This window comes from Oreochromis aureus, linkage group 14, assembly GCF_013358895.1.
Source record: "Oreochromis aureus strain Israel breed Guangdong linkage group 14, ZZ_aureus, whole genome shotgun sequence".
Lineage (NCBI taxonomy): Eukaryota > Metazoa > Chordata > Actinopteri > Cichliformes > Cichlidae > Oreochromis > Oreochromis aureus.
This window is the reverse complement of record NC_052955.1, coordinates 34,365,530-34,390,149: the sequence shown is the minus strand read 5'-3', so window position 1 is coordinate 34,390,149 and position 24,620 is coordinate 34,365,530. Positions and strand designations below refer to the sequence as shown.

The following is a 24,620-nucleotide window of genomic DNA, read 5'->3' as shown; positions in this document are numbered from 1 at the left end:
TAAGTAATGATACTTGAAAATAGGTAAAGTGCTGCATTTCTTCAGCCCAAGGCTGTTCGGTCAGCACACGCAGTCTATGTAATATTTAAATAAAAATAAATATAGAGGTTTTGACCTTCAGCTAAAAGGAGCTTCGGGTTTTGTTTGTTTGTTTGTTTTAATATCTTACACACTGTACTACACCATACAGTGTAATTACTGTACTTTTAATTTCTGAAAAGCTACTCTAAAGCTTCAAAACCTATTTGGACAGAACTGAAGTATGAAAGTATGCGTTCCAAGGTTTATGTCGGGGCCCATGGGGTCAGGCGTAAATTCGATTTACTCAGTGTCTTTGGCAAATAAACTTACTAATGTGTATTTTTGAAGATGTTCAGCTACTTTCCAACCTTGAAACTTCTCTTCTGTGTGAACTTCATCTTTCAGGTGAATGATTCGGTGTATGTCAGTTAAATTTAACAAGTTTCCCAAATATTTCAGCAATTACAGGATTTCAGCTAAAAATATTCGCGTATCAGCTTTCGCACTGCATTTTCTTTAGGGAACGCATTCTCTAGTTGTTATTATTATGATGATGATTATTTATCCAGCACGCAACAATGTGTTACCGATTGTTTGAAGTAAAATTAAATAGCTAAAAAGCTGTAAATAAATAGCTTAACCTTTTTGTAGTTCTGTGTCCCAGAGCTCACATGCTGCACTGCAAAAATTGAACAAATATATATCTAAACGTTTCCCTTATGTTCAGAATGAACATAACGGCCTGTGTTAAGTTCTAAATAAAATTTTTGTGAGAGTAAAAAAAATGAATAGTCACTCAGGCACCTCTGCAGACAACTACAACCGGCTAGTGAGGGTCCTTTTTCCCACATAGCTGGTGACGATTAGCAGCAAACATGCCGACTGTCGGAGTTAAACGGGATCTTCTGTTCAAAGCTTTGGGTAGAAGTTACAGTAAGTCATATTTACTGTATTTTCCGGTAACCGGTAATTTGCTCGTCTATTTTCTCTGTTTTTTGTTTCTAAACAACAGAGTTAGGTCAGTACATTGTGAACTCGCTGTCTGATTGTTAGCAATTTAGCAGCTGCTCATGAACTGTATAGCTAATTTTAACTGCCTTCATTTCTAATTTTTTTTAAAGGAAATACCACTTATTTGATGGCGAGTTTATTTATTAATTTGTTTTTTTTGCGATAAGAAAATAGTACTAGTTCATTTTTATCTGCTTGTTGACTGACAGCGTGATTGCATCATTTCCTCCGCTTCCTCCTGTCATTTAAGCCTCTGGGTTTGTTCAGAGTCACTATCCTGTCAGCTTGTTCGTTGCCAAAAGTGTCCACCAACAGATTATATCTGTAATTTTTAAATAATTTTTATGTTTTGTTGCTATTTTTACTGCATAAAGTCTTTAACATCAGTTTTTATCATTTTTTTCACAATAGTCATTACGTTTGTTTGTACAACGCACATGTTGGAAGACAACCTCAAAAATTACCGTTTCATATATTTGCAGTGCTGCTTGATTTTCTTGTATTGTTAATGGTAAAGTCTGGGACATGTAATCGATTAGATAAACATTGTCATGAATTCCCTCTTACGTTTACTGATTTGCTTCCACCACGATTAAATCACACTTCCTGCACAGCTCTCTCTCAGTGTACTTCATGACCAGTATCTCACATCTCAGTATCTCAAATCTGTTTTCTGCATTATTCACTTTATTTGTTTATTATTCGCTTATTATGCACAAGTCATGTACAGTGCTGCTGGTTTTTGTTTTTGTTCGACAAGAAAGCATAATTTCTGCTGTTTAATACCGAAGGAATTTAAACTTTTTAAAATTATGCCAAATTTCAAAATGCTTAGATGTTTTATTAGAGACACAGCCAACTTTGCTGTGCTTCACTTCAGCAGCATTGGTTAATGTTCATATGTTGATTCATGGATTTCTTCAGTTTTTGATCTACTGCAGAATTTTTTTGAGGCAGTTATCTGTTATAAAAAGCCAGGCCAGGAAAATCTTCTTTGTGTTTTTCTGTGTTTTATCCTCAGTTACTTTAATACAAAGGCATCTGCTGTGATGCTTACACCTCAGATGAAGTCTCACAAGTGTCAGTACTGATCAGAATTGTAATATTTCTGACTGAGTCAAAATTGAATTGAATCGAATCGAGACCTTGTGAATCGGAATCGAATCGATTATAGAAATCAGTGACGATACCCTGTTCTGGTGAGTAGCCTAGGCCCAACAGTTTCCCTGGCTAAGATACAGTAAAGTTGACAACATGATGCACTGCATTTACTGTCGTGCGTGTGGAAGGACCATGGGCGGCAATACTGCATTTGTGACTGGTGCTAATACGTTTTAAATTGAAATGCTGAAAAAGCACAGTGTATCCAGAAAAAACATTATGTCACGATAAATGCACTGCTCAAGTGTCCCCTCTCCCCGCTGCCTTTCAGCAACAGGCAGCAGCAAACAGGTCATCAGAGGAGGCTGAGAGGATGGTTAAGTTTAACATTACCTACGATATTGCCAAAGAGTGACAAAGCACTTTAAGCACAAGCACTTTTTCAGTAACTTACCATATTTTCCATACTAGAACTCACTGGCTAGAACTCATCATCATGCGCTCAGCCTATTTGGAGATTGTCCCCTCATCTTCTGGAGAGGAAGTTTCTTCATCTTGGGTAGATGTCTTTTCTTCAAGGGCAGAAGACTCCTTGCTGTCCTTGCTCTCTGACCAGATCGTATAGACACTGCTTCAAGCAGTGATGCCCTTCTTGCCATCTTACCAGAAAAAAAAATGATCTGGAAGCTGTTAGGCTTACTTATAGCAGTAGCACTGACTGCACCTGCATAAACTTAAGGACAGATTTACAGTGTTTGGTGTTGTTTGTGCTGTAGCTTTAGCTGTGAACTCTCCAAAATGTCCTGCGATTATTATTATTATTATTGTTATTGTTATTATTATTTTTTTGAGAGTTAATATTTTGGGTATGGTATTTTTTTTTTTTTTTTATGAAAAGTACAAGAGTAAAGGTGCTTTTAGCATTTGCTTCAAAGTTAAGGGAAACTAAAAGCTCAATAACCTGCATCAACATAAATTCACTGCAGCTTATGTTATGTTTAATGCATCATAATTTCTTTCAGTCTGTCTTGCAAATACATATTTCTGCTGCAATGTCATGCACAAACACAAACTATTATCTGACATCCTCAAGATCAAACCTGTGTCAAAATTGTGTCATACTTTTGCATTGGAGTCTGGTAAGCCATCATATGCCCCTATTGGGAACTAAGAATATTACATGAAATTGCTTGTTTGACTAAAAATGGGTAAATGACGTAATTTAATTAAAAAAAAAACCCATTAAAAACTACAATTTTCATGTGTTGAGCTTAGAATGAAAGCAATTTTACCTAAATTACATGATTTAGTACTGTCAGTAACAAGGAATTAAAAAATGGGTTTAAGTTGGCCAAAAGTGGCCACCATAGAGCCAAGAGGAACAATTGGATGTATAGTGTATATTATTGATATAATTAAGGAGCTGAAGTTGAAAATTAAAAATTAGTGAAAAATCGAAGAAAGTGAAGTGGAGACAAATGGCCAGCATAGAGCCCAGAGGGTTAAATGTGAGCAGGCTGCTGTGACATGTGCCAGTAAATATCTTCTAATCATGTCTGTCTGCCTTTTGTTTTAGCTGATGAGGAGTTTGACGAGCTTTGCTTTGAGTTTGGGCTGGAGCTGGATGAAATTGTAAGTACATGACATCAAATACGAACAGCTCGCTATTTGTGGCTAATAAAGAAATACAGTAATGCTCTGTTATTACGGAGATGTAACTACAGTTCTTTGATTTGTCTACATTTTGTGTCTGAATTCCGGCATGCTGAAGTTCCTCTTCCCCATCTGCTTTACAGACCTCAGAGAAAGAGATAATCAGCAGAGAGCAAGGTGACACTAAGGCCTCAGGAGCATCTGATGTGATCCTGTATAAGATCGATGTACCAGCTAACCGCTATGATCTGCTATGTCTGGAGGGACTGGTTCGTGGACTGCAGGTCTTCAAGAATAAGTGAGTTTCAGAATATGCAAAGCGTCTTCTGTTTCTGCAATTTTTAACAGGCTTAACCTGAAATAAATGATAAGAGATTATTTATAAATCAAGTTTTGTTGCCGTGATTGACCAGGACTTTGTTTTTTTGTTTCTGTGTACTGTATTTTCCGCACTATAAGGCCCACTTAAAATCCTTAATTTTCTCAAAGATCAACAGTGCGCCTTAAAATCCGGTGCACCTTATGTATGATATCTGGTTGTGCTTACTAACCTTGAGCCAATTGTATGTGGTACACGGCGCTCATAAACCTGTAAAAAAATGTTTTAGTACGACTTTGGTAAGCTACGAAGCTGCACTGCTTGATGGATTGTCGGAGCATTACGGCTACCGTAGTCAGGAGCCTCGTGGAGTAATCTGGGTCCAAAACTCTGTCCGCTTCAGGTCCCAAAGTCAAACAAACACTGCGGCATCACTGAGAGTTAAAACTGTTCTTCCCGCTAACTGCAGAGATTGTGTTTTTGTTTTAGGCTGGAGGCGCCCCGATATAAACGTGTTAGCCCACTCAGTGGGGAGCCTCAGAAGCTGATCATCACTAAGGAGGTGTGTGGAGCTGTTCACAATGTTAAAATGTTTAACAAGAAAAAACTAGTTTGTAACCTAAAACAAGTATCAGTGCGATTTGCCTGTTGACCCTACGTTTACGGTGTTTCACTCCCCTCAGACGGAAGCAGTGCGACCTCACGCTGTGGCAGCAGTCTTGAGGAACATCACTTTCACACAGGAGCGCTATGACAGTTTCATTGAACTGCAGGAGAAACTACATCAAAACATTTGCAGGTGAGAGCACACCAACCATCTACTATATATAACATGAATGTGTTTCCTTTAAAAATTTGAGTCTAATGGCTAGCTGCAGCTTTATTTACAATGAAAAGCCCAGCATGATGCTGCCATTACCTCTGACACTTGTTACTATCCTAAGTCACCTAGTTAAGCAACTAAAGACATAATATACTTATTTAAAAGTACTAAAAATCCTTTTGATAAGACCCAGTAATAAATCTTGCAGAACAACACTTATGTTCTGTGATGATAGTTTTACTCTTATGAAACTCACTGCAGAGCCAAAAATCCTCAGGGCCTTTGTTGCCTCAGATTGATTTTTCCACATGCCTAAGGATGAGTTTCGTAAGGACTTAATTGTTTACTTTTTATTGATACTACTCCTTATTTTGTGTAAAATTTACTTGATGATTCATCAAGTAAATTTCATGAATGACAAAAAATCCTGGATTCAATTTTTTTTTACTTTGATGCTTTGTTTACAAAACAATGCTGTGGCGTTCTGTAGCCTTCATGGCAAGTGGTTCACATACATTTGCCAGTAAAACTACACCTTGAGCAGAAACATATCTAGGAGCATGTGTGTCAATAAAAAGTGTGACAATATTAAGCCCAAGGAGCCCCCAGTTTTCAAGAAAAAGACCGATAACACAACAACAACAGTGACAAATTTGCTGTCATAATTTAATGTGGAGCTTTTCTGTACACGTACAGCAAAGAGTGAAAAGGCGGTGCTGTTAATGAGATGGTGAGCTGAAATGGATTTATTACTGTAACCACTATTAAACCCCTTTACTGTGAAAAAGTTGGCGGAAGTCATTCATCAAACCACCTGATTACCAATGTCCAACATGAAGTAAAGCTAATTTTGTAGCTGCTCCCATTTCGTCGCAATTTGTTATATATACAGCAAAACTCAGCAGAAAGCTACAGAAGTTCAAATAAAATATGCAGAGCTGTTAACCTTGTCTGATACCATGTTTTAATCAACAGCTGTTACAGTGATACATGCAGCAAGCAGGAGTGAGGGTACAAGACTACATTTATTTAAAGGCTTTTGTGACATTTTATTTTTCAGATGTAGATTAATCTAAAATATGAATACCATATTCCATCCATCCATCCATTCGCTTCCGCTTATCCTTTTCAGGGTCGCGGGGGGGCGCTGGAGCCTATCCCAGCTGTCATAGGGCGAGAGGCGGGGTACACCCTGGACAGGTTGCCAGTCTGTCGCAGGGCCAACACACAGGGACAGACAACCATTCACTCACACATTCACACCTAGTGACAATTTGGATTATCCAATTAACCTACCCCCTCAAACTGCATGTCTTTGGACGGTGGGAGGAAGCCGGAGTACCCAGAGGGAACCCACGCAAACACGGGGAGAACATGCAAACTCCACACAGAAAGACCCCGGCCTGATGGTGGAATTGAACTCAGGACCTTCTTGCTGTGCGGCAACAGTGCTAACCACCGTGCCACCGTGCCAAAACAGGAAACATTTCACAGAATACTGATATGCTCTGTTTTCCTCATTGCAGCCACCACATGCTCCTATAAAGGCTTCGAGACACACACAGTTATTCACAAGCACACTTAAATACACAGAGGCACACACACACAGAATCTAACTCGGTGTTTCCCAAGCTTTCGGAGCCACAGCACATATTTTACATTAGAAAAATCACATGCCACACCACAAAACAAAAATGTCACAAAAAGCATATTGATAACTCTTCCGGTATACCTGGTGCACGTACCAGGTATACCGGAATTGGCTCAGTTTGTCCCCAATATACCATTTTTGCTTTCTTCTGACCACTACTTCATGCTAGGGCCTTCATCTGGGTCAGAATTTTCTCCAGGACCCAGGTTAGATTGACTACTTTTTCTTTTCAAATATTTATCTATTGCTATTATGTGCTGCATTCTCACTCACAGCTTGACTATTATGTACTTTCTTCAACCCATTTCATTAGAGCAGAGTAGTTATACTGCCCTCTAGTGGAAGAGAATGTAATTGTTGTGTCTGTTACTCACACCGATCGCTTAGAGTACTAATGAGGTTGAACCAGATAATCTTCCACGACACACCTGATCATTTGTGGTGGGGAAACACTGATCTAACTCATCCAGAAGATAGAAAAAAGCTCACAGTATTGTATCTTGCCTCCCACCAATGTAAGAAAGCCTGAGCAGTTAAAAGGTCTGAGTTTTTTTCTTTTGAATATTTTCTCATTAATAAGACAAAAGCATTTCTTATCCAGTTGCATAATTAATTGATGGAATAATCAATAGAATAACTGATTACTAAAATTACTATTAGCCGCAGCCCTGGTTGTCTCGAACACGCTGCGTGGACATCCACCCAACTGATTTTCAGCCTTTTTGTTGGAGATGAAAATAGAGGCTCCTTTGATGGGTTTTTTTCTTTTCTTTTTAACATGTATTCCTAACCATGTGTTACACTTCACATCACATCAGCTTTTAATTGCAAATGAGAGCAAAATCCTTTCACAATCAGAATATCAATTTAATATTAGTTCTTTATATCCTATTGTGTCCCAGACTCTACTGCCTAGTAGTTATTGAAACAAATTAAAGTGTTGTCTCAGGGCCCTTTGTTGTTGTTTAATACTAGAGATGGCACGATATCACTTTTTTATGTCCGATACCAATATCATAAATTTGGATATCTGCCGATACCGATATGAATCCGATTGTGTATTTTATAATCAATAAAACTGTTTTTTAAAATATTTTGCTGCATTTTGTATAAATTCATACTCAAGTATTAAAAAGCAAAACATTAAAGCTAATGTTGCCAACTCCAACTTTTTTGCTGCCAACTCCCAGCAAAAAAACAGTCAGCGTAATCGACTTTAATTTAAAGCTTGTGTAACAAAACCTTGAACCTTGAACCTTGAACCAAAACAAAAAAAAGCACAGAAATCAATTATTTTTGTACAATGATTAAATAGATTCAACATCTTTCTTCAACAGAATTGCAGACTGCACAGATGGTACCTTCCCAAAGGAAAAAGTACTATAGCTTACTAACTATTAGACTTAATATTTACTATATACAATAATGGACTTTATACAGTTTACATCAGATGAAAACTTTGGTTGTAAGATTCAGATAATTATTTATTAAAAGCTAGACATTTTAAATGAAAATAAGAAAGAAAAGTATTTCTTTGTGCCCCCCCTTCTCTGTTAATGCCCCTGGCCCCAAACAAATTTTTGCTAGACCCGTCCCTGCGCAGTTAACAGCTCTCAGCTACGTAAAAGGATCCTGGTGTAGAAAGTAATATTAAATAAATTCTAACAACAGCTTATCAAGCTTTAATGTGCTGCTGTTGTTTATCCGCTCGTTTCCTCTTTCTGGCGCAAAGTGGGCGATAAACCAACAAGAGAGACAGGACTCGCGACAGAAAGGCCAATCAGCCAATCATTGATCAGTTTCGTGATTTCAAGTAGCAACAGGAGAGGGAGGGGGAGAAAAGAAGAGGCAGTCGGTCCATATATCAGTTGTTAAGCTTAACGTGAGAATGCTTTACAAACATTCAGAGATGAACTCACACACTTGCTTTACTTCTCTGGGATACCTTTCTCAGAGATGAAATGCCGGTTTGGAAGCACATAGCGAGGCTCCGACAGCTCTTGCACACCACAGTCGCTCTATCACGTGACGCATACTGCTCCGATGTGCTAAGGTTGTGAGCTGGGTTACGCCATGTCGCAAGTTTTGTGAGGTGCTTTTATGATATTTAATGGATCGGATTACATTTTTAATTTCTCTCCGATATCCGATCCAGTAATTCAGGTCAGTATCGGACTGATACGTAAAGTCAAAGTCAAAGTCAGTTTTATTTGTCAATTTCTTCAGATGTACTTGCCATACAAAGGAATTGAAATTACGTTTCACACTGTCCCATGCGTAGACATAGACAACAATAAAGTGCAGATGCACAACATTTAGGTAACATACAGGATATAACAAGACAGGACCTAACATATAATAAAGTGTTCCAACAGTGTGCCCTGGAAAGTAGTGTACTAGTCTACTTGAGGTAGTCCCAGGTTGTGGTTGGTAAGTGTTTTTGTTTTAATGCAGCATAAAACTGTAGCAGCAGTAATAGTAATATAAATAATATAAATAGTGCTAAAAAAAATACTAAAAATATATAGCAGCAGGTGTGTGCAATTGTAATGCAGAGGTAGTTGTTTTCAGTCAGGAATGTTTTCCAGTTCTTGGTTCAGAGAGTGTTTCCTTGTTGTGGAGAGTGTGTGTGTGTGTGTGTGTATGTGTGTGTGCGTGTGTGTGTGGGGGGGGTAGAGTCCAGTCTGTCTTCCTATAGTTCTGCCAATCTGGTGGTTCTGCTGGCTGGGAGCCGGGAGGGGAGAGAGTTCAGCAGTCTCACAGCCTGGTGGATGAAGCTGTTGGTGAGCCTGGTAGTGCGGGAGCGGAGACTTCTGTATCTTTTTCCGGAGGGCAGGAGGCTGAACAGACAGTGCGCGGGGTGGGTTGCATCGTTGACAATTGTGATGGCTTTGCGGGTGAGGCGGGTGGTGTAGATGTCTTGCAGGGAGGGGAGTGGTACACCAACTATCCTCTCAGCTGTTCTCACAATGCGTTGTAGAGCTTTCCTGTTATAGTCAGTGCAGCTACCGCCCCACACAGTGATGCAGCTGGAAAGAATGCTTTCAATGGTTCCTCTGTAGAATGTGGTCAGGATGGGTGGTGGAGCACTTGCCCGCTTGAGTTTGCGCAGGAAGTAGAGGCGCTGTTGCTTTCTTGGCCAGTGATGCTGTGTTGGTGGTCCAGGAGAGGTCCTCACTGATGTGCACCCCAGGAACTTGGTGCTGCTCACCCTCTCCACCGCAGCGCAGCGCCGTCGATGGTCAATGGGGGTGACAGGTGTGGCCTCTCTGGAAGTTGACAATAACCTCCTTGGTCTTGCTAACATTTAGCAAGAGGTTGTTGTCTCTGCACCACGTGGTCAGGAGCTCGACCTCTTTCCTGTAGTGGGTCTCATCGCCCTTGGTGATGAGCCCCACCAGCGTTAGTGTCGTCCATAAACTTCACAAGGTGGATGGAGCTGTAGGTTGGTGTGCAGTCATGTGTCAGCAGGGTGAAGAGCAGAGGACTGAGCACACAGCCTTGTGGAGCCCCCGTGCTCAGGGTGATGCTGTTTGAGACCTTGTTTCCCACACGCACCGCTTGAGGCCTCTGGCTGAGGAAATCCAGCAGCCAGTTGCAGAGGGAGGTGCTGAGGCCCAGTCTGTCCAGTTTACAGATGAGTTGTTGTGGTATTATGGTGTTGAATGCTGAGCTGAAGTCTATGAACAGCATTCTCACATATGAGTCTTTCTTGTCCAGATGAGTTAGGGCTGGGTGGAGGGCAGAGCAGATTGCATCCTCTGTGGATCGTTTCGCTCTGTATGCGAACTGGTATGGGTCCAGGGTGGGAGGCAGGGTGGATTTGATGTGTGACATGACTAGTCGTTCAAAGCACTTCATAATAATGGGTGTCAGTGCCACGGGCGGTAGTCATTGAAACAGGCTGGGGATGGTTTCTTTGGCACAGGTATGATGGTGGCAGTCTTGAAGCATGATGGGACAGTGGCTTGCCTCAGGGAGATGTTAAAGATGTCTGTGAAGACATCCTTCAGCTCCTCTGCGCAGTCGTTCAGCACACTACCAGGGATGTTATCTGGACCCGCTGCTTTCTGGGCGTTGATGGTGATGAGTGTCCTCTTCACGCTGGCAGCAGACAGGCACAGAGGCTGGTCGTGTGGAGGTGGTGGTGTTTTCTGTGGGCGTGTGTTGTTCTGTGCTTCAAATCTTGCAAAGAAGCTGTTCAGGTTGTTGAGCAGAGTGGTGTCGCTCTCACAGCTACGCGCTGCAGGCTTGTAGTCTGTAATAGCCTGGATGCCTTGCCATAGGCTTCGTGCGTCCTTGCTATCATTGAAGTGGGAGGTTATCTTGTGTGTGTAGTCCTGTTTCGCTTTCCTGATGCCACGGGACAGGTTGGCTCTCGCTGTTCTCAGGCCTATTTCATCCCCAGCTCTGAAGGCCTTGTCTCTGGCCTTCAGCAGCCTGTGGACATCTCCTGTTAGCCATGGCTTCCGGTTGGCTCGAGTTGTGATACTTTTCATTTGTGTAACATCATCAATGCATTTGGTGATGTATGAGCTCACCGTGTCTGTGTAAAAATATCAGATCCATCCCTATTTAATACCATTTATTATGTTTGTGCAGAAAGAGGAGCCTGGTGGCGATTGGGACCCATGACCTGGACACCATCTCTGGTCCTTTCACGTATACGGCCAAACCTCCAGGAGACATCTCCTTCAAGCCACTCAATCAGACCAAAGAGTACACGGCCACCCAGCTCATGAGCCTCTATAAGGTGAGCAGGTGAATGACTCAGTGTGGGTCACACAGACAGTTTGTAGTTTTAGCTAACCCACTGATGTTCTGCTGGTTCCTACAGACGGACAGCCACTTGAGGCATTATCTTCACATTATTGAAGACAAACCTGTGTACCCCGTCATCTACGACAGCAACGGTGTTGTTCTGTCTATGCCTCCTATTATCAACGGTGAGTGCTGTAGCCTCATTCTGCTTTCATTTTCTGCCTCTTGTTTTTATCTTTGTTTTTTTTTTTTTAATTCAAAAATTTGTGTTAGATGAGATTACACGGTTTACAATTAATATATTTTGTTCATAAATGCCCAGGGTCTGTAGTTAGAGAAGATTAAAATAGGAAAGCAGTAACGCTTCTTGAAATATTTCCAGTAAAATGAAGTGCTGTTTGTTTCAGGGGACCATTCAAAAATCTCCCTGAAGACTAAAAACGTCTTCATTGAGTGCACAGCGACAGACCAGACCAAGGTACAGTTGAGAGAAGAAAACAATAAATCTGTCACTTATCACCACTGTCATGAGAAACTGACTTTAACTTGATCACATTTCCTACAGGCGAAGACTGTGTTGGACATGATGGTGACTATGTTCAGCGAGTATTGTGCTCAGCCTTTCACGTAAGTAACGTCTTTCTGAAATGCTGGCTTTCCTGTTTGCAGGCAGACAATAAATGGGATGTCAGGTCACTTATGCTTGTTCAGGATTGAAGATGGACATGTTGTTGACTGTGTAGTATAGTGTTGTAGAGGTTTACATTAGCAGTGAGTCATATTTTCACTTTTTACCTCTCACACTCTGCTGTGTGATGTGACAGCAGCTGTTTGCCATCAGCTGTCACATGTTTACTGGATATCATTTTAAAAGCCCGTCTACAAGCTGTACTTTATTTCACCGACTTTCTGTCTGTCTGTGTTGTTAAATTCGGCCCAGCTTTGACGTCACTGAATATTACAATGAGTGTGATGTTTTCTTCTTTCTCCCTCAGGGTGGAGGAGGCTGAAGTGGTGTACCCAGATGGCAAGACCTGCATATACCCAGTACTGTATCACCCACAGTTATCCTAAATGTGACACATGTGACACTAATTTCTTGGAATGGCTCTTAATTCTTGTCTCTTGATTTTTGGTTTACACTTTAGGAGCTGGCTTACAGGAAGGAGAAGCTGTCTAGTAAATTCATTAACCAGAAAGTTGGCATCAAGTAAGTCATTTATGTATCAGTGTAATTATCAAAGTTTGAGATGCATATGGAGCACGTGGATAAAATGCTTTGTTTTGGGGTTTTTTGTTTTTTTAAAGAGCCTTTTTTAAAGTTAATAATAAAGCTTAAGAATAAATGTCACGCTTACATGTTTCAGATTAACAAAAATTTATATAAGACAACGATAATCTGAATTTACATTCAGTTTTTGACCTTTACGGCCAATATAGGCCGGTACAGATAAACAGAAAGAGACTCCTCTTTAAAATTCTCTCTGATTTCTTTTCACACTCGCATGTTTCATATTGTCAGATAAATCTTAATATTAAACAACGATGATCTGAGAAAATGGGGAAACGGTTTTTAAAGTGATGATTTCCTTAAGCGGGAGAAAAAAGCTTTCCAAACCTACCTTGTTAAATCACAGAAGTTTAGTTCAATTTCAGTAGTCGCACCGAGGCCCGATTACTGCCAGAACTGTTGATTTAAATGCGTATTCACAGCACTGTATATTTTTAACTGATATATGGAGAGCAGAGTTACCTAAAACTGACCAATAGCTGCTGATTGGTCAGTTTAAGGTAACTCATCTTTGAGCCACTTTCCCAAGTGTAAATAGTGTAGTTTTTAGGTTTAAAAGATTTAATAAAAATTAAAAATTGTCCGACATGTCACTCTGAACGCTAAAATGTTTAATACAATGAGGCGGTGTTCCTGTAGCCCTTTTCCATTTAGTAAATATGTCTGGTGTACATTTATTACAGTGGTTTAACTTGGCAGCTTTACATATGTTCACATAAACTAAGTACAGTGTGTTAATCTGAGCTGTATATTCAATGTGTTTTGTTTTCTTTCTCAGGATAAGTTTGATTTGAATTTTAAAGTAGTTTAATGCCTCAGAAGATCCTAAGATCAGTGTTTGAAGGAGACAGATTTGGAAACTTTTCATGACCAAAGCGCAAATGTAGTATCTCCCTTTCCTGGTATGATAAGTTGGTTAACCCTTGTGGGGCTGACTTCAAAGATCTTATCAGTGATTTATCACATCGTACCAAATTTCAAACATATGATTAACTATTGATGAACAGATTTTTCCCACTCTCTCAGAGTATAAATCCATGTTGTGCCCAGGGAGAACTGTCTGTAGCCACGTTTTTACTTTCCATTGAAAAGTTTCAGATCAGTTTGTCAGTATATGTTCTTAAAATGATATACTCGCAATCTGCATTTGATTCTTGGTACTAAAACATTACATGCTTGGTGTCAGCTGATGTTCAGTAACATGAAAAGGCTCACTTTTGTTTTTCCTCTCCTGACAGTGAATCGACAGAGAAAATTGCTCAGCTGCTGACCAGGATGTGCCTGCTCTCCCAGGCTACCGGTGTCAGTGATGAGATTGAGGTCGAGATCCCACCCACTCGCTCAGACGTCATCCACGCCTGCGATATCATGGAAGATGCCGCCATTGCCTACGGTTTCAACAACATTACCCGCACCACCCCACGCACCTACACTGTAGCCAACCAGGTAGCTGACTTTGCTTGTTTTCTACACATGGTGCATTACTGTAAGCAAATGCTGAGTTAATTAAACAATCAAGTGTGTCTAATCAAGCATGTGCATTGTGTTATGTATTTGTTCACAGTTCCCACTTAATAAACTGACAGAGCTGCTGAGGCAAGACCTGGCAGCCGCTGGATTTACAGAGGCCCTCAACTTTGCCCTGGTAAAAAAAAAAAGAAGAAGAAGAATAGTCATATACTTTTGTTTTGGGTTGGGGTGTTTTTTGTTTGTTCTGGGTTTTTTGTTGCTTTTTTTTTTGTCTCCCTTTAAAAAAAATCCTCAAATTTTTCATCTTCTCTTTCTGTAGTGTTCTCAAGAAGATATTGCAGACAAGCTTGGGAAGAAGATCTCAGAGATGAGGGCAGTTCATATCTCCAACCCCAAGACTGCCGAGTTCCAGGTAATATACAGTCAAACAGAGAGACCAAAATATAATGGTGACGTGTTTTGGGCATTAAAAAAAAAAAAGTCACATTTTTATCCTCAAAGTAACTTAAAGAGTAGGTTTATTTGGTTGAGCATTAATTGGTCTTTTTAGGTCACTCTGTGATTGGATATTTACACTGTACAGTAATCTGCAAACAACAGGGTGCAGTGAAATTTGGAAATGTTCAGCATGTCATCTGCAGGTCTTCATTTCACTGTATGTGTAATGTACTCTACAAATGTTTCAACTCCAAATAATGTTTATAGATGCATTTTAAAATTTCTCTCCTTAAGCTTAAAATGAAAAAGGTAAAGACGTTTAATGCAGGGATGATTTTGAGAAGTTGAGAACTAATCAGAAGCACAATGTTGTACTGTTTCCATAAGAGGGCGCCCTCTTCCTCCATAAGGAACCGCAGGCCTGTTTCTAGCTTGACCTGATTTTTTTTTTTTTTCCCCACCAGGTGGCGCGCACCACCTTGCTGCCAGGCCTGTTGAAAACCATAGCAGCCAACAGGAAGATGCCACTTCCCCTCAAACTGTTTGAGATATCAGACGTGGTGCTAAAGGATGAGACCAAAGGTAGGCGTCAGCAAATCTGAAGTGATGGAGACATTTTTATTACATGTAGAGTTGTACAGTTTTAGAAAGGGAAAAACTTTCCTAAACACTACAAATTAGATAAACTTAAAGTGGAATCGTAGTTGAAATTAATAGATTTACTTAAAGAAGGGTCGATGAATGTTTTAATAAACATAAAGGATTAAAAAAAAAAACCTAAAATGTGGCATACTGAATTGTGTGTATTAGCTTTACTGTAGGAACTGTTACTTATGTCTCTCATTGTTCCACCCAGATGTTGGGGCGAGAAACAACCGACGTTTCTGTGCTGTTTACTACAACAAGAGTCCGGGTTTTGAGGTCATCCATGGCCTACTGGACCGAACCATGCAGCTGTTGGAGGTGAAGCCAGCCCGTGGAGAAGGCTACCACATCCAGACTGCAGACGGTAAGAAGCGTGGAGATGAAGGGGGACGTGGGACTAAAGGAATGTATGTACAGCCTAGCTTTGTTGGTAAATAACTGAAGACCGGATTTGTAAAGCAGAGAAAATCCCAGCCACAGATTTCAAACCACGTGATCTTTTGTTTCTGTACAAGCTGTTGAATGAATTAATCTGCCTCGTGATGATAAAAGGCAGGTTTTGTTGACATTATGTAAATCAACTCTTTGACTAGCAGCAACTGCCTTGTTGTGTTTGCTATGAAAGCAGCATCTACATGCTTTATTGTGAGGGAACATTTATCATCGCAGTGAGCTGCACAGTTCTGTTTCAACTCCACACTGGCTTGCATCATCAGTGGTGAGGGTAACTCCACAGGAAGGATATACAGGAGCTTGTGTATGTATACAGAGGGGTGATGTAATGATTGGCATGGATATAAAAATGGATTGTTGGCTTTTTTTTTTTTTTTTTTTAAAGTCAGAGTTATGGGTTGTTAACTCAATCCTACAAAACAAAAATGAATAATCAGTAGTTGCTTGGGCTGTTTAAATCAAAAAACACGTCAGGGGTTCCACTCATAGACGGATAACCATGGAGTCATAAATCAGATGTTATGCTGTAACTTCAGCACATTGTAGTGTCTATTTTCATCTTATGTTGTATGGTATTGCATTTTTGAGCACACAATCTGATTACTTGGAAGTCGTGGCCCAAAACTAACATTTAGATATTTGAGTTATTCACTGACAACATGGTTGCTGCACATGTAGTCAGACAGTGTTAGGATCCTTTATTTTCCCCATTCTTCATGCTGTAGTGCCTGAGCAGGAAGAACAGGTCTTTGTGTGTGTGTAAAACTGACCACACACATTTTTTTTTCTTTTTTTGTTAGCAGACAGAATTGTGAAGTAGCCACCTTCGCTCAATAAAAAGTTAATGGAGAGCATGACCGGGTTCCCCTCTGGTCTGGGTTGGACTGAACGTGCACGGTTGCTACAGTAGCTTATATTTTCAGTCTCTTCTGGAATAGACTCACCGGCTTCTATTTTCTTTTTCTTTTTTTAAAATTTATTTATTTTGGGACATAAAGAACTGGAGTGAAGGTCAACCCCCGCTTCCTTCCTCACCTCCAGATTGCTCACCAATTCCTGTAAGAAGAGGTTATGACTTATGTTTTATTGTTTGTTTTAGAAAGCTGCAGAGTGAGTTGCAGACCTCACTCATCCAAAAATCTGAAAGATGTGCGGGAAGGATTTTAGAGCTTCTTCACTTAAACATTCTGCTACAACAGATAATATGAACAGTGACCGATAATCATCAAATATTTTTATATTTAGAAATCCTATGTCATTTGAGCTCTTTTATTGATAGTAGACTATTTAGTGAGCAGGACTTGGCTAACATTGTGAAGAGCAGCACTACAGCACATTTAGCCAATGATAACAGTAAAATTTTAACAATATGGTAATAGTAAGGGTCAATTGTTGAATTAACTAACCCTCACAATTACTTTTCTCCAGATCCAAAGTCTTACAAGCCCAGTGGCCTGCTGTTTTTGTGCAAAACTACAACTGTTAAGTTGGCTAATGCATCTCATTAGCCTACTTTTACCTTGTGTGTTTAGCTCTACATGTGTAATATGTGTTTAAGATACGTAAAAGTAGCCAGAGAAAATCTATCAAAAGGAATGAGGAAACGGAGAAATGTTGCAAGTTGACACTGGAGATATTCATCTTTTAATCGTGGATTAATCTTGCAGTTATGCTAAGGAGAACTGTGGCTCTGGTCAGGGCATGACAAAAATGGCTGCAACCAGGTGCAATTAACTTGCAGTCCTGTTCCATTTGAAATGGTTGAGTTCTGGTGTGCCACGCACAGACACTTGCAATCTTCAAAGTGAGTTTGTTGTGTCTAGATGGTGATAAAAGCTAACAGTATGGAATTGGTGTGCTGTCAGGTTTCAATTTAATGGGGCCAAGTTGGCAATTACATACAGTCTGTTTATGATGAATGAGCAAAAATTGCAAATCTCTTGCTGTATGAATGTAAGTAGTTACTGTTTCTATGTGTAGAGTTCAACCAGAACCATACAGATCTGAAACAGAAATTCCTCCACAATGATGAGATAGTTGTTACAGGACAAAAATGTAACTGCAAAATGACATCATGATCGACAGCCTTGCTTTTATATAGGAGTGGAACCAGTTGAGTTGAGTCCCCTATTGTCTGTATTATAGAGACACTGCAGATGGGTTGTGCTACTCTGTATTTATAAATTGGACAGCAGTTATTTGCCAACCTTTGCCAAACTGTCTGAGAGCGACTGCAGTCAGTCTGAGTCAGACCGCAATTGTTTGCAGACAGGTGGCCTTCGACCTGTCCTCCTGTGCAATCACCCAGAGGTGGAGGTGTCAAATGTGAAAAAATCAAATGCAATCATCAGGCAAGGATTCAGTATCTCTCTCCTTGTGTGTGCAGAGGTGTATCTAATACACTGCACCTTCACTTCTCAATCTGTGCCTCATGATTAATGGTATAGTGGCTAAAAACATGCCAAAATATGTCTTTATACACGATTCTTTGTTAAGGATATCACTCTTGAAGTTGACTGCATGTAAATCATCCTAATGCGCACCATCCAGACCTGGCTCAATCCACCAGGATGTTAAAGCCACGGTGCTGCCAATGCATCTACACTTGATGCCAACATTTGACATGTTGGTGGTGTTGGTGTCATCCAGTTTCTCTAGCACCTGGAAAATACCAGATACGATTTTAGTGGGAACTCATAACGTGTCATCAGTGTCAGTTTTTGTGACACCCTGATTTTTAACACGTGTTATATTATGTTCCTTCGCTGCAAATCCAGCGATCACATCCCATCACCCTAATAATCAGTCTAACCCTCTTTCTATTACATTCATATACAGATGGCATTAAACTGTTCCTGTCATCTCTTTGCTCAATAAAAATAAAAGGTGTCACATCAGCGTTGGTGTTTCAGGGGTCATGGACCCAGAACGCCACTTCACTTAACTCTAATGATGAAATGCATCTGAGCACATTTTCATAGGGGTTCTTTCTTAAGTCACTGTGAATGAAATTAGTCATATTGCATCAGCACTTGGAGCCTGTTGAGAAATCTGCTGACCTTTAATTCTGAAAGGCTCTTTTAATCACCGAGAACTTGAAAGCTGTAAACTGTACAGTGCGAATGAATTTTCTTTTTCACAGTCCGCTGATATTAACATGTGGTGACATGTGACCAGCTTTGTCAAATTTGCTGTAAAGCTCAGTTTGAATGGCAGGTGTGACTCAGTTTCTGATGCAGTTGCTCTGTTCCTATGAGATTGTTAATCAGAAATGTTCGACTGCAGGCCAATCTGTATGCATTTGAGCTGCCCCAAGTTTCCCAGAGGGATTCTCATCCATTCATTTCAGTTTTAGATTCCTCGCCTCTTTCCATTTCCCCCACCCCCAGACCCATATTTTCCTACCTATTTACCTCTCCACCACCCACCACTTCCGCCCCACCTCTCCTTTGGGCTTTGCAAGGTCACGCTGTAGGATATCTGCCTCTACTGGCCCATTCAGACTGCAAATCAATGGGCTCAAGTATCGGTGAATGAGAGATGAGTGGAGAGAGAGGAGTGGGGAGGATTGAAAGCAGACATAGGAGAGGAACAATGGGGGGAAAAACTACAGGGTACAGATAAAAACTTGGGGGTGGGGGGGCAGAAGAAAGAAGCTAGGTATGAGAGCGTGTAAAAGCTGCAGAGTGGAGAGGAGCACAGGAGTCACGTCACCCACTGCAGTGCCGAGCAACGAGACAGACTGGCACATACAGCACCCACCCACGGGTGCTTAGACTGGCCATCTGACAGGCACAAAGTAACACACATACTTCAAACAGGAGCTGAAATGGACATCCTCACAGTTTGCTCTCATGCACAACATACTGGAACACACACTCCCACTCACTCTACCTTCTCCATTTGTTTTTTCCTGTAGTCTATGCACCATTAGCCACACACATGTCAGCATGTCCTTAAACCCATTACAAGGTCGTGACCCAGTCTCAGAGCCCACCTGATGCAGACACATGTCCTCAGGATGTGTCCATCAGCAGCTCTGGTGCTCCCTCAGCATCGCTCCCCAGGAATACATGTCAGCCGTGTTTCCACCACTCAATGCAGAAAGGAGATGAAATAACGAGTCAGGGGAACAGAGGCAGAGCAGAAAACACTTAAGTGACAGATGCCCACGTTTCACTTAACAACTGTGTCCAATGCACGGTCTCGGCCCATTTGTTCGTATCATGTCTTCTATGTTTGTTCGCTTTCTGACCTAGAGTGATCAGTCTGTGTGTGTGCTTTCTAAATTGTTCACAGGCTGAAGGCTCAATTTAATGACACTAAATGACTTATTTTCAATCTGTCCTTTGGTTATTGTTCCTGTTTGTACGTGGTAATGACACCTGTTACAAAGGTCCTGAGATTTAGGTGACGTAACTCGTTGTGAGCCCGACAGAAAGAAACAAGTGATCAAGTCTGTTTTTTTTAATAAAGCAATACATTATACAAAATTACTTGGGGAAAAACAGTGAGCAGTACTAAAAATAACCAAGTAAGCTGTTGTAAATGTGCAACATTTTACAAACCAGGCTCTTCTGTCTATACATACACAGCCTAATATTTTTCCCTCTGTGCTGTAGAGATTTGTCATTGGCATGACAAAACTCATTATGCATCTGGTATTTACATTAATTACATTAGTTTTAATGGTGATAACAAAACTGTAGACCATCCCCAGCTGTAACTAAGGAGTCTTGACTGACAGCTTCTGCTCTGACCCAGATTGAATTCATTTTAGGGGTAGAACTATAACATATATCATATCTCAGGAATTACGTGAATACACACTGTTTATCATAATTAACAGAAATGATGGCTGAAGCTATAAAAGCAAGACCTGGAATAAGATTTGGTGAATTTTTAACTCATTTCACAAGTTCTCCTAAAATGTGGAATTAAAAGCAGGGAAAAGCCTCAAAAAACGTAAGTGATTACTGAAATTCATTTGATGAAAGTCAGTTATATTGGTACTAATTTCAGATGTGTACCTGCTCACACAGTGAGGCATTCATTGCAGTTTGCTGCTCATTAAGTTGATTAAGAACTTGTTTGAATTCTCTCTAAATAAAATAATGGTGATAAATTGTCCAGTTGGACTTGTTGATGATGCTCCGATCTAACCGCGGCTTCCGCTGAAAGCTCCGCTGCAAGTTGGAGGAGAGGGGGCGGAAAGTGGCGGCGCTCAAGTGTAGGATTTTCATTGACTGATTGGTTATTTAAGATGTACCCGAGCTATTTATATAGTTGCCATGGTATCCTGCTCACGGTGCAAGTAAATGACGTGTGAACCGACGCAAGCACATTCCACCAATTTAACAGGCCCTGAAATAACTGCTCGACTTTTTCTGCTCTAGCAGCCCAACACATGTTTGAAAGCTCATGCATTTCTCTCGTAAGCCTTCGTCCACAGCAGTGATGGAAGATCTAAGCAGTGGGCTCTGGAACCCATTAGCAAGGCAGCGTGGGAAGAAGCGGTGCACGATGGGAGAATGCCGTGTCTGTGTGAGAGTGTGTGGGGCTGTAGTCATAGCAACCCCTGTATCTTGTTATCTCCTGACAAGTCCGTCTTTCAGTCAGTGTTTCACACGCCTCTCACACAAACAAAAATGTTTTCATATCTGTATCGATGGAGAATTTTTCTTCCCATCTGGAGCAAAGTGACCTTTTTTTTTTTTTTTTTTTTTTCTCAGTCCGGATGCTGACACACTTACCGCATCATGTGTGAGGGAGACTAAACCAATTATGGTCAAATGGCCTCCAGTGGTGGTTGTTTTAGAGTAGTGACCCATGACATTTTCGCATAAATGGTGTTCCTTTCTGTGCTTTATCATTGATCAGTAATAAACGGTAAGAGTCCAGCTCATACTCAGTCCAGAGGGCTGTTTTCAGTTTTTGAAGTTTTTCTTTTTTTTCCTTGAGAAGAAAAAGATGCTCAGGAAGTAAAGCCTTTGGAGGTTTTGGCTTTGTTCTTATCAGCTAACCAGTGACAATGAACGTGGGTGAACAAATTATGATCAGGGAACAAGAAAAGCTGTGCAGTGTTGCCCACATGCTACACTTGACTCATGATCATTATGATGTAAAGCAGGAGAAACACCAAGCATGTCCAAGGAGCTGGCAAAACACCTCATTTGGAGATGTTGCAACTATGGCACAAACAGGATCCAAGAAACACCCAAATCACACAGTTGGGTGTGTAGATAGTAACCCTAGTGGGGTGGGGGGGGGGTGATAATTGTCCAACAAAAGAAGTTGCTCTTGCGGGAGCTCAACAGTCGGGACTGTGGCAAGAGTAGAAGTTGGTGCCAGGTGTAGGTGTTAGCAGCCAAGACCTGGAAGTCTAATTTAAGCTGTTTTATTTGTGAGCAGAATCCAATCAGAGCAATGGACCTTCAAATTAGTTTTATTTATCTAACCCCACTTCAATCATTTTATATATTGTAATGTAACAACCCTACAGTGTTTCAAAAATACAAAGACGAGACAGAAGAAAGGAAAAAGCTCGACCATCTTGAAAAAATTTACCCAAGGATAAAACCAGTGAGAGACTGGGACTAGGTGGAGGGCCACACTGATGAGCTTTCTTTATAAGCTGCTTGGTACCGCCCTCCACAACAGTCCCAGTTGTGGCCCCTTGGGTAGATTAGTTGGCCACCCCTGCCCTTTAGGATGTTTCAGTAATTGTAGCTGGTTCATTGTCTTGGGCTAAAAGATTAGATGCTCCATCTGCTTCATTTTCCAAGTCTTTTTTGCTTTTGTTTTTTTGTCATTGGACACAATCCTGCTTCATTACTGCCACCCAGGCCTCACATTGTTAACCATTGTCACATCTTAAGAGACAAGGTAGCCATTCTGGCCTAACCTCTGACCATTATTCTTAAAGTTTCCTCATGTGGAAATTCTCCTGCTTTTTACTTTAGCAGCTATAATTCAGAATTATTGTGTCATGAATGTCACGAACATTCACACTGTATTATGAAGAAAATTGGCCATTACTAAAGAACACATGTATATTCATGATGGCGAATGAGGGCCATTGTCTGTGTTGAACACATGGTCTGACTGTTAGAATCAGTCCATTGGTTTTTATTAGAAGAAAGCTGCCTGGAGCTCCTTAATTTCTAAAAGAAAAAGATAACTGTTGCAATGCTTTTTCTAAAATGGCTTTAACAAGAAGGAAGTGGGGCCAAACTGTTAAGTTTATTTTCCCCCCCCCCTTTCAGATTCCACCTATTTCCCCGGTCGCTGTGCTGATATCTTCGTCCGTGGAAAGAACGTCGGGCGTCTCGGAGTGCTTCATCCAGATGTCATCAATCGCTTCGAGCTGACAATGCCCTGCTCCGCCCTGGAGATGGACATCGAACCCTTCCTGTGATTTCACCTTCCTAAACCTAAAACCATATATAGCTGTTTGTTTGGTGTATGTTACGGAGGTGTGCTGCTGATGATCGTTTTAGTTGGTTAATCAGGAAACAATACTGTGCGGGACTGTGTGGAAACATTGTTTTATATAAGAGTAACAGGGCTGTTTTTACTGAAGTCAGAAGAATTAAAAATTAACAAGACTCCATTGTGTTTGTAGCATGTGTTTGTGCGTCTGTGTGTGGGCTTGTGCATGCATGCCTGATCTTAATTTAGCCTATTTGTGCCTTGGGGTTAGTGCATGGTAATTAAACTGAGTGACTCATTACCTGTTGCTCTGTTGCCTTGGTTCTTCCAGTGGCCACACCGCTGAAACTCCCCTCACACACGACGTTCCCATGAAAGAAGTCGTCAAGCACAGGTTCCCCACACGAGATGAATCCCAGCAGAGTGCCCACTCCCGTCCGACTTCCACAAAAACTGTGTTTGGTGACGTGAGCACACAAGTGGGCCTCGAAGCTCTCAGTGATTTTCTGGCTGACAAAAGCTACATCGAGGGCTTTGTGGCATCCCAGGCTGACATGATCGTGTTTGACGCCATCCCCTCTCCTCCCTCACCGACGCTCTGCCACCTCTGGCGCTGGTACAACCACATAAAGTCTTTCCAGACAGACAGAGCTCGTCTTCCATCAGCCAAGAGTCGGTATGTCCTCCCAGCTACTCCACCGGCCACGCCAAACGATGCCAGCGACGAGGAAGACATCGACCTTTTTGGGTCAGACGACGAGGCAGAGAGCGCAGAAGCGGCCAGAATCAAGGAGCAGCGCCTCGCCGAGTATGCCGCCAAGAAATCCAAGAAGCCAGCTCTTGTCGCCAAGTCCTCCATCCTGCTTGACGTCAAGCCCTGGGACGACGAGACGGACATGTCCAAGCTGGAGGAGTGCGTCCGCAGCGTCAGCATGGACGGGCTGCTGTGGGGGCAGTCCAAGCTGGTGCCAGTGGGTTACGGCATCAAGAAGCTCCAGATAGGATGTGTGGTGGAGGACGATAAAGTGGGCACTGATATGTTGGAGGAAGCCATCACCGCCTTCGAGGAATATGTTCAGTCTGTGGATGTGGCTGCTTTCAATAAGATTTGAATCACTGAGACAGAACGGTACCATCTGAGATTTTGTGGACTTGGTGTAAGCTAGGTGATAAATGCAATGTTCAGTTAATATTCCAGCATCCTTGTATTAAAACAGCTAATGCTCAGGTGCTTTATTTCTTTATCCTTTGATACAAGTCCAAAAGGCTTTTGCCTTCAGACACAATTAAAGCTATTCAAACTTGTGACTTGAGTGCTCTGAATCTTTGTTTTTTCCACATATAATCTGCACCTGTTTATACATTACTAGCAAATGAAAGAGAAATTTGTGGAGCCAGTGGACTCCTGTAAGAAAACGAGTGACACAGACATCAATCTGCACTGTAAATGAAGTCTGACAGATGCTCTCACATTCCTTTAAACTCTACTGTAGCAAAGGGAGCTTAACTGCTTTATTCCTGCACTAGACAAAGTAACCAGGCCAGCATGGTG

General features: G+C 41.2%; 1 protein-coding gene across 1 annotated transcript; it reads left to right on the top strand.

The window, feature by feature from the left end:
• The first annotated feature begins 842 nt into the window (after positions 1-842).
• Positions 843-24,376, top strand: farsb (phenylalanyl-tRNA synthetase subunit beta). The gene is made up of 18 exons (XM_031749836.2): positions 843-954; positions 3,710-3,765; positions 3,930-4,084; positions 4,595-4,667; positions 4,789-4,904; positions 11,182-11,332; positions 11,417-11,525; positions 11,748-11,818; positions 11,906-11,967; positions 12,336-12,387; positions 12,489-12,550; positions 13,870-14,077; positions 14,196-14,276; positions 14,421-14,513; positions 15,004-15,121; positions 15,396-15,548; positions 22,903-23,050; positions 23,400-24,376. The coding sequence occupies exons 1-18, from the start codon at positions 897-899 to the stop codon at positions 24,178-24,180; spliced, it is 2,547 nt and encodes an 848-aa protein (XP_031605696.2). The 5' UTR covers positions 843-896; the 3' UTR covers positions 24,181-24,376.
• The last annotated feature ends 244 nt before the right edge of the window (positions 24,377-24,620 follow it).